Source organism: Myotis myotis, unplaced genomic scaffold (genome assembly GCF_014108235.1).
Source record: "Myotis myotis isolate mMyoMyo1 unplaced genomic scaffold, mMyoMyo1.p scaffold_m19_p_3, whole genome shotgun sequence".
In the NCBI taxonomy this organism is placed as follows: domain Eukaryota; kingdom Metazoa; phylum Chordata; class Mammalia; order Chiroptera; family Vespertilionidae; genus Myotis; species Myotis myotis.
Genome location: NW_023416335.1, coordinates 27041237 through 27051818, shown reverse-complemented (window position 1 = coordinate 27051818; position 10582 = coordinate 27041237). Strand labels below are relative to the sequence as shown.

General features: G+C 49.6%; 1 protein-coding gene across 6 annotated transcripts in view; it reads left to right on the top strand.

Annotated features, from left to right (window-relative positions):
* Positions 1–10582, top strand: part of MCF2L (MCF.2 cell line derived transforming sequence like) — a 175405-nt gene continuing 164823 nt past the window's right edge. For all 6 annotated transcript variants that reach the window (XR_004965891.1, XR_004965892.1, XR_004965893.1 and 3 more), the window contains exons 1-2: positions 1–157; positions 9482–9648. Coding sequence is in view for 3 of the 6 variants with exons in the window: in XM_036298210.1 (XP_036154103.1) it covers positions 9486–9648 (163 nt within the window). In the remaining 3 variants the exon portion in view is untranslated. The remainder of the gene's footprint in view (positions 158–9481; positions 9649–10582) is intronic.

Here is a 10582-nt window from a genome sequence, read left to right as displayed (position 1 = left end):
TGCCCTTTCCCCTCCCCCTCCTTCTCTCCTCCCCTTTCCCCTCCCCCTGCTCCCCTGGCCAGCGCCCGAGGGAGCCTGGTGTTAGCGCGCTGGCACCTGTGGGCTTGGAGGACGGAGAACGCAGGCAGCTGAGCGGACGGTCCCACGGCTGGGCAAGGTGTGCGGGGGGGCGGGGGGCGTGGAGAGTGGCAGGAGGAGGTGGCGGGGACAGGGTATCCGGGAGGCGAAGGGACGGGGTCTGGGCGGGCTCGGACTATTCCCCCCTAAACCCCCGCCGCCGCAGGCGTCTGGCCTCTGGGAGCCCCAGGATCCCTGCCTGGGAGCTCGGATCCAGGGCGTCCTCGCGCGGGCTCCACTTGCACAGATACCCTCTCCATGGTCGTGGGCAGGAGATCCTCTCCTCCACCCCGGCAGGTGTCATCCAAAGGGGCCCTGTCCTTCGGAGGTTCCCCCACACCTTCTAGAGCCACACTGCAAGCTCCCCTGCCCGCGGAGCATCCGTTGGGGGCACAGGTGTGAGGACAGGGCAGCGCGGATGGGTGCTGTCTGGCCAGTGCTCCTCTGGGCCAGCGGTCCCCCAGCTCAGCCGTGAAAAGGACCTTGGCCCGAAGTCTAGCTGCTTTGCCTTCCAAAGGGGTAAGGAAAAGAGGACTCCTGCAGTTTAAAAAAGAGAGTGTCATTTTCTCATTCAGCTCCCAGGCTATTCTCACCACGTTTTTAATGTCTTCCCGTCTCCCCGTTTGGCTCCTGTGTAGCACTAAACACTGATTAGGATCCCCGGTGGAGGGTGGGGGGTGAGGAGGAACCTGGAGGAGACTTTTTTCTAGAGCAACTGCAGTCTTAACTTTACTGGAAACATCCCTGCCCTGGGACAGGTGGCCTGGTGTTGCCCCTAATAGACCGCTCGGAGCCCTGGCCAAGGAAAGGGTTAAGGTGACCCGTGAGCTCACAGGCAGGATGTGCAGGGGATGGCCCTTGGGAGGCCCCAGGATGCCTGGCCACCAAGTGGCAGGGCTGAGCCACAAAAATAGAAGTTCAGCCCCAGAGGCTGCTGGTGGTGGAGTGCCTGCAGCCCACTCCTGTGCAGGCAGGAGACCCCACTGGCGGGTAAGTGTGGGGATGGGATGGGGACCCTTTGAGGAGCCCTCACACTGACTGGAGGGTCTTCTAATATGCAAATCGATGGACTGACCGGCCCAAAGCTGGTTTTGAGACCTGAGTTCTCAGACTGACATGTCCTGAGTTCTGAGTTCTGCTCCAGCCTCCTCAGATCAGCTGCCCCTGGAAGGGACCACTGCCCTCCCCTCACACCTCTGGGGACAGGGGACAGTCCTGCCCTGCAGCCCTCGGTGGGTGAAGAGGAGGATGAGTTGGTGAAACGGGACCCAGAGGAAGAGAGGGTTTTCTGCTCTATTTTAGGACCCCCTTCGATTTTCAGCTCCTCAGACTGTGGGCCCTGCAGCCCCCTCCCAAGCCCTGACTTCACAGTCTGGGCAGAGATGGCCAACACTCTCAGTGCAGTGCTGGTCAGGAACACCAACGCCTCTGTGAACCTCAGTTTTTCTCTTTGTGAAATGGGGGTGACGCCTCCCCTGGCTGCCTCACAGAATTGTGAAAGCAAGTGATGGGTGTGAAGGGCGGCTGTAGAGCACTGCACCCAGGGGCTTGCAGCGGAGAGGGTGGGCGTGGGGCCCTGGAGGCTTAGTTACAACTCTCTGTGTTACATACTCCCAATTTCTGGAGTGACTCTTTTTATTTTTTATTATTATTTTTTTATAGACATTTTATTGATTTTTTTACAGAGAGGAAGGGAGAGGGATAGAGAGTTAGAAACATCGATGAGAGAGAAACATCCATCAGCTGCCTCCTGCACATCCCCTACTGGGGATGTGCCCGCAACCAAGGTATATGCCCTTGACCGGAATCGAACCTGGGACCCTTCAGTTCACAGGCCGATGCTCTATCCACTGAGCCAAACCCCTTAGGGCTATTTTTTATTTCTTTAAGCGTGGTAGAGGCAAAGTTTTCTTACAAGAGACCTGCAAGAACAGCGAGGAGGGGGGCAGTAATCTACCTTGTGAAGGTGCTGGGGCTGCAGGGCGCAGTGCAGGGAGAACGTCGCTGTGTGAAACCCTCCTCTGTTCACCGCAGGGCTTTATCGCACTCATGTCATAACCAGGTGGGCCAAGATCAGCTTTCTAGTTGACATGCTCCCTTTCGGAGGTTGGAGACTTTAAATAAGATCTGGACATTTACCCGGGAAAGGCAGCATCTTGGTGACTCGCAGTGAAATTACAGTCAGGTCAAAAGGAGAGGTCTCTGCCGCTGGGTCATTTAGTTGCCTTTTGTACCATGGGGAGAAGCCTGAAATTGAAGCGGAGGAGACTGTAATACGTATTCTTAAGAATGTTTCTGATTGACAGCGTCTGGCCCGCTCGTTAGTTGATGTGGTACGATTGTAAGAGGCTCCCGGCGAAGTCGTAGTTAGAAGTGTAATAGTAACAATCGTGTGAGACATGTCATGTTCTGGGTAAAGCTTTTTTCTCTTAAATTCACTCCATTTCACCCTTTAGTCAGCTCCTGAGAACAGGGAGACTCTGGGCTGAGCTCGGATGACTTGCAGGTTTGTTTTCCTAGTGATCTTCAGGGGAGAGGGGCCTGCGGCTCCCTGCAGTCTCAGAGGCTGCTTGTTAGCATGCGGGCTCCTGGGCCCCGAGACCTCCAAGCCTGGCCGAGGTGGCCTGGAGCCCGCACCTGAAGCAGGCCTGGTGATGGCAGTGACTTCTCCCTTGAAGAGGGCCGTGGAGGAGGGAGTGGGGGTGTCTTCACCAAAACACCTGCAGCAAGAACTGCTTTGGGCTGAGCGCCTGCATTGCAGAGGAGGCTGCGGGGAACTGGGCGGGGTTTGGCCGTGCAGTTGTTGAAGGGGCTGGGAGAGGCCGACGCAGCACCCCCTGAAGGACAGCACCCCCTCGAGGACTGCCCTGGTGCTCGTGGTGTCCTCGTGGGCTTTGAGCTGGCATCGCCTGTCTGTAGCACTTTCCCTTTGGGACAGCCATATACCATGCTTCCTCCTGGCTTCCTCCACTAAAACTTTCAGAACTCCAGCCCATGACAGGCTACCAGACACTCCATGGTTACCATGAAGCTCTTGGACATCGGGAGGGCTGGACAGCAGACTTTGTGGTCAGGGGCCTATCCTGAGTGTGACTCATCAAACATCATGGCAGCGCTCGTCAGCTCCAGAATCCGCAGGAAACCCAAGCCCTGCCCAGAATCTCCCAGTATCTCCTCCCGAGTTCTGAGTTCTGCTCCAGCCTCCTCGGATCAGCTGCCGTTGGCAGGGGCCACCGCCCTCTCCTCACACCTCTGGGGACAGGGGACGGTCCTGTCCTGCAGCCTCCGGTGGGTGGAGAGGAGGATGAGTTGGTGAAATGGGACCCATAGGAGAGAGGGTTTTCCTCGTGGAGGGGGTGTGGAGCCACTGAGTCTCCATCTGAAGAACCTGCACCAGACAGGCAGCCTTTGGGATTGCCAGGTGAAGTGTTTGCTGGCTGTAACTCACAGTTGGGGGCCATTCAGCCCAATCTCTTGAGAAAGTAAAGAGTATTATTCAAATTACAGTGGCACCTCATTTCCCAAACATAGTTTGTTCCGGAAGGCTGTTTGGAAACAGAATCATTTTTTCCCATTAGTAATAATGTAAATTGAATTAATCTGTTCCAGAACCCCAAATGATTCCCTGTTTTAACGTTTCTTATATACAGTATATGTCTCTTGTACCATTTAGTCTATAAATAAACACTTTAAAAACAAAAAGGCATGAAATAAAATGAAAATTTAACAAAAACGGAAATGTACAATAAAAAATGAAAATTTTACAATAATTATAAGCAGTAACAAAAGTGGAAACACACAGGAACATATCCATAGCACAATATCCCGAGATTTTAACAGTCGTAAATGGACTCAGATTCTCTTCCTTGTTTGCCACCTGAGAGATGCATGACTCCTCATGCAGGTATCAGCATGAAAGGGCTGTCAGGTTGAGAAGCGAATTGTTCGAGATGGGAGACGTTTGAGAAACGAGGTTCCACTTTACTAAATTGAAACAAAGATGCAACTCTGAGCAAATGTCATTAGAAAGTGGTGATGTGGATGCTAACAAGAGTACCAGCTGGCAAGCATTTAACATCTTCCCGGTGTCTCCCTTCCCCCTTGTCGACTTCTTATTCAGAATTAAGGTTAGAGAAAGCATGCAGGGCCGGACTGACTCCTGTGGAAAGGCCCTGCTCCTGTCCACACAAAGGGGGCGTGCAAGGTGGAACCTGAGTGAGGGGGTGAAGAGAGGGGGTGGGGGTGAAGATGGAGATGGCTGGAGGAGATGGAGCAGTTGGGGGGAGGAGATGACAGATAAGGGGGTGCAGGGAAAGCAGCTGGACCCCTCACATCTGGACACTGGCCTCCCCGCCCCCCGCCCCCCCTCACCTTCAGCTCTTCCTTTTTAGTGAATGGTGAGACCACATTGTTAATATGGGCAACTCATTACTGAGAATGCATTTGTTACGAGTGCCACCAATGCAGCCGGTTGGGGTATTTCCATTTTAAAAGCATTTTTCTAGTGTTCCTGCTTCAATTAAGAAGCAGCTGGAGCAGGCAGAGTCAGATTCTCACACGGATGCAATTGCTCCCTGTTAGTGCGAGTGGGGGCCCTGGTGGAACAGCCCCCAGGCCTCCCAAGGGCCCTGTTACTGCACCATGAGCAGGAGCAACGCTGAGCCGGGATGTCGGCCTGTCTGTGTGCATGGGACTGTGGTCCAGGTACAGACCGGCTCTCCCGGGACTCGCGCTCCTTGAGGGTGGGGGCTGCCCTGATGACTGTGCCCTGAGCACCCAGGGGACCACACGGGGAAGCTGGGATGTCGGCGGGGCAGGTAGACCAGCCAGTGAAGCTAGTTGACCTGGATCTCCCACTGTGCCTGGCCATGTCCCCGCTACCCAGTGACCGAGTCCTCACCTGTGTGCTGTATGGGAAATGCCTAGGCTCTAGAACAGCGGTTCTCAACCTGTGGGTCAGGACCCCTTTGGGGGTCGAACAACCCTTTCACAGGGGTCTCCTAAGACCATCGGAAAACACATATATAATTACATATTGTTTTTGTGATTACTCACTATGCTTTAATTATGTTCAATTTGTAACGATGAAAATACATCCTGCATATCAGATATTTACATTATGATTTATAACAGTAGCAAAATTACAGTTATGAAGTAGCAACGAAAATAATTTTATGGTTGGGGGTCACCACAACATGAGGAACTGTATTAAAGGGTTGCGGTATTAGGAAGGTTGAGAACCACTGCTCTAGAGAGAGACAAGGACCAGCCTTGGGCCTACTGTCATTTTACCGCAGTCCTAGTGGCTTAGCATGGCTGTTTTTCAGTCAGACACAGAACACCCGAAGGGCATGGCCATGGTTTGCTGCTCTGTGGTTATGCCAGTCTTGAAGTTGTTAAAGCGAACAGATGTCAATGACAGGCGAGGTTGGTCTGACATCTGGACTTGTGCTCTGGGCTCCGAGGGTTACAGGAGCTGTGGAAAACCCACTGTGCCTGTGTCTGCCTGTGTGTTTCAGGGTTGTTTTGAGCATGACATTCTTGACTCTTGGGAATACTGTTGTCCCAAACAGCTGAAAAATAAAAATCCTAGTGGGAGGCGGGAGCCTTGGGCAGAAGCCCCGCCCTCCCCAGGCCCTGGACACCAGCTGTCCTCAGCAAAACCCAGCAGCCTCAGGTGCCCAGGCCGGCCTGCCAGGGAGGGGAGGCCTTCTGGACCTTGTCCTGGCCCAGTGGGGGATGGTCTCCCCAGCAAGTCAGGTGAAGGGCGCGTTTGTTCTGTTTTTCAGAACAAACTAAATTAAAACCAAACCTTGTATCTTCTCAATCCTATCTGGAGACCGAGTGCACACTGATACTTGTAAAATCTTGCCGAACAGAGGACAGAAGCAGCCGGAACCTTTCTTGGGTTGCTAGAAGGGCTCAGATTGTGGACAGCTCTCTCGGGACCTGGGGGAGATCCCGGGCAGTGGGCACAGAAGAGCCTTTTCTTGGTCCTTCCGCAGGTTTAAGATCACCATCAGTCTGCTGGTGTTTGAAATTCTCCCAATAGAATCTAGAACAGTGGTGCTCAACCTTCCTAATGCCTCAACCCTTTAATACAGTTCCACCAATTTTATGGTGACCCCCAACCATAAAATTATTTTTGTTGCTACTTCATAACTGTAATTTTGCTACTGTTATGAATCGTAATGTAAATATCTGATATGCAAGATGTATTTTCATTGTTACAAACTGAACATAATTAAAGCATAGTGATTAATCACAAAAGCAATATGTAATTATATATGTGTTTTCCGATGGTCTTAGGCGACCCCGGTGAAAGGGTCGTTCGTTCGACCCCCAAAGGGGTCGCGACCCACAGGTTGGCAACCCACAGGTTGAGAACTGCTGAAATAGAAGGAAACAGGACAAATCAGTATTTTCTCTTGTTGTTATTGTTTTAAATCAGAGAACTCTTTCCTCTTTTTTTAAAAAAAAATATTTTTATTGATTTCAGAGAGGAAGAAAGAGGGAGAAAGAGCTAGAAACATCAATGATGAGAGAGAATCATTAATTGGCTGCTCCCTGCACGCCCCTTCTGGGGATCAAGCCCACAACCCGGGCGTGTGCCCTTGACCAGAATCGAACCCAGGACAGGCTGACACTCTATCCCAGGGGTGGGCAACCTTTCTGTGAGTGCGTGCCAAAACCAGCAAAATCTCTGACTCAAAATTCTTCTGCGTGCCAACCCTAATTTTTTGAGAACATGTTACACCTACTTGAGATCTCTTAAGGTGTACGTATGTGAAGAACCTTGAAGAAATAATAAAATTCATTTGAGCGACAAAAACACAGTACATGATGATGAAAAATACATTTATTTTTTAATGTATGCATGTACACTGATAGTCCGACAGAAAACTTTATGACTCCGTTTGATATTATCAGTGGGACTTTTGCTGCTGCATCACTGATGACAGAGATTTTACATCAGGTTTATATTTTGTGACCTTCAGAGATATGCACGAGCTACTACTTTCATCCGTCAGGCTGCTCCTATTATGAGACTTAACAAAATTCATCACTGAGAACAAAGATTCACAAGAGTATGTGGATGAAACCAAAACACTGGTCGGATCTAGGAAGGCAGGGAGAGTTAAGGCAGAGGCATAGAAATGGCTCTTCCCCTCTCTCGTCAATCCATGTCTATGGTCTTTAAGAGAACTTGTTATGTAAAATTATTTATTTCTCTAAGATGCACCTACACTGAATTTATCTGAAAAATAAAAAAGTCGATATTAAGAAAAAAATTGTAAATGGAAGATTATAAGAGAGGGTTTCCCATGCCAGCAAAAGTTACGGGCGTGCCATATTTGGCACGCGTGCCAGGGGTTGCCCACCCTGCTCTATCCACTGAGCCAAACCAGCTAGGGCCTTTTCCTCTTTTTTAATGTCAAAACTAGATTTAAGCAATGGGAAGTCTTTGGCTGTGCTTGACAGTCTGTGCCCTTCCTGGAGCACCAGGTATGGTCTGATCTTCTCTGAAAGATGAAGCAAGGACCGAGGACAAGTGACAAATGCCGAGGCGCGAGGTCCTGCCAGAGGAGAGTGGGTGTGGCATGCGGCTCATCTTCTCTCATTTTCACGGTGAAGGTTCCTGGTGGTGGTGTTGTGCAAAGACGTTTAAGGAACAGGTTATAAGAACTGGAAGACATTCCTGGACCAGAGACATGAACGATGCATATGGGTAACAAACAAGTCGTTGACCACCAGCAGCATTAATAAAAACAAAGGGGCGGGCGGATCTTACAGGACAGGCAGTGAAGCCCAGGGAACTGTGGTTTGGCAGGAAGAGGAGGGGGTGGGAGAAATGTGATATCTTCTTGTTAGGGACAGGTGTGGAATTGGTGACACCCCAAAGTGTTTGGGATCTGAACTGTGTGTCCCCACCGCCCCCTGGTCTTGTGGTGACTCCTTCCTCTCTGGAACGATCACTGAGACTCTGCAGCAGTTGTCACGTTGGCGGCATATTGGAACCCCCTCCTCCCCTAAGGCCGGCCGGCACTGGGGGGGCTTATGAAGCTTCCTGTGTGTCCAGAGGGTGGCCAGACCTGCGAGCCTCGCTGAGCGCGAGCGGCCATCCTGTGGCCAGGGACCTGGGGGAACCTTGTCGGACGGAGTGACCAGGGCCTTTCTGGGACCGCAGGGCGTCCTCCACGGACTGATGCAGAACAGTGGCCGTGGGCAGGCCACCGTCTCTAATCTCCCAGCGTTCTCCTTGAAGGGGAAGGAAGGGCTTCCCTGGGGGGTCCTTGAGGCAGGGGCTAAAGTAAACCGGAAGTGGGTAAAGCAGAATGTAAAGCAGTGAAATGAAAGGTGAGATTGTGGAGCCACAGGTCAAATTTATTCAAGTCCAATTATTTACGCCTTTATTCTTAAAGAAGGGACCCTGCCAGTGTGAAGCCAACAGGAGGAAATAGTAAGGAACCATAAATATTCTAAAACACTACATCTGAAGAAGTGTAGTTAGTAATTACCTAATAAAGGTGAATTGTTTGCCCAGCAAAGGATTTCAGATGGCTTCTGTTTGAGATACAGTTACTAGTTGTCTCTTTAAATTCAAGATTGCTTCTAAAACAACCTGATTTATGTTTCTCTGCCAAATTTTCACTGGAGGAATAAGATTTTACTGTTTGTTCTGGAACGCTGAGGACATTCTTTACTTAGAGGATTTAAAATGTTCTTAAGTAACCTGAATAAGCCGTCGGCATGGTTTTGAAAGTTCGCCAGTTCAGTGAAATAGACTGTGACATTGAAACCAGGAGAACCAGGGGTTTTTATATCCTTGAAACTAGAGCCTAAATGTCAAGGGGAAAAAAATCTAGGTTTTGCTTTCTCTTAAACAGCAGAAGTAAATTTTTGTTTATGTAACCCTTTATTTCACTTCAATATTATAAAAGAAGCTTGCTTGGTAAACTGAACATTGATAGATATTCATTGGAGAAGAATGAATTTAATTTTTTAAAAATATGTTTTACTGACTTTAGAGAGAGAGGAAGGGAAAGTAAGAGAGAGAGAGAGGAGAGAGAGAGAGAGAGAGAGAGACATCAAATATGAGAGAAAAACATTGATGGGCTGCCTCCTGCACACCCCCTACTGGGAAATGAATGGTGACTTATTGGTGCATGGGTCAGCACTCAACCACTGAGCCAGACTGGCCAGGGCAAGAATGAATTTGGCTTTAAACATACTGTATCCATTTCAGAATAAACTTTGCTAAAGGCTGTATCTAGTTATTTGGGCGTTGTTCAAAGAAATGACTCGGATGTGTATTGGCAGCGTGACCTCGTTTTCCTTTTAAAATTTGTTTTCCACCCTACAGACCGATGTTTGACTGTTGGAGATTTATCCTGTGCAAGAAAACGGGAAGCAAGGATTGTTCTTCCCCGCGAGGATCCAATGAGGCCCAAACGGAAGAAAGTGACCATCAGATTGATGTATCTGACGTCATCAGGCTTGTTCAAGATCAACTAGAGGGGACAGCTACAGGTAGAGGCCGGTTTTAAACTTTATTTTGATCTGGAAGCTCTTGCTACTAATTGGATCCAAAAGCCTTGTCCTTAGCTATTCTGGTCTTTGTAGGAGGTGGATGGGTTTTAGATCTGGGAGAACAGTTGACACAAGGCTTCACTGGTCATATGCTGGGGGCAGGCAAACCGAGTTCAGGCAGCTGTTAGCTGACACACCTAGGTGAGGACATCTTAAGATGTTTGTTCATTTGCCTTTCTGGTGCTTATTTCAATTAACATTTTTAAATGAGGTTGGCTCCAGTGAGAGATCATGAGAAATGTCTATTTAGGTTTTAAACAAAACACTGTGCCCCTGAAGGGAACGACTCCCAGCCTTTGCTTCACTTTTCAAAAACACAAGAGCTTTTGTTTAAATGTGTTGTGCTGTCGTATTGAGAGGGTGCGGAAGCTTTTGCCGGTCACCAAGTCAGTGACCCCGCCCTAAAGACAGAATGAGTAGCACACACCGTGGGGAGAGGACCACACTCCTCAAAGCTCAGCCTGACCCCTTCTTCCTCGCCTGGGGATGCTTTTCTCCTTGTTTCTGGCTAATCTGAGAGCTCACATGCATTTCTTAGTGGAAGGAAGTGATGGCTCCCCGTTTTTAGTGTTGCCCGCATTTAATTATGTGTTGCCATTTCCCCGCAATCTAACTCCACAAGTACCATTTTCACTAGACAAGGCAACACTGTCACTGACTACCGAAGGGGAAGGCGTGAATCTGAGCCGACAGCTAGAGGCTCATCTGAGCACTTTTTTTTTTTTTTAATATATTTTATTGATTTTTTACAGGGAGGAAGGGAGAGGGATAGAGAGTTAGAAACATCCATCAGTTACCTCCTGCACACCCCCTACTGGGGATGTGCCCGCAACCAAGGTACATTCCCTTGACCGGAATCGAACCTGGGACCCTT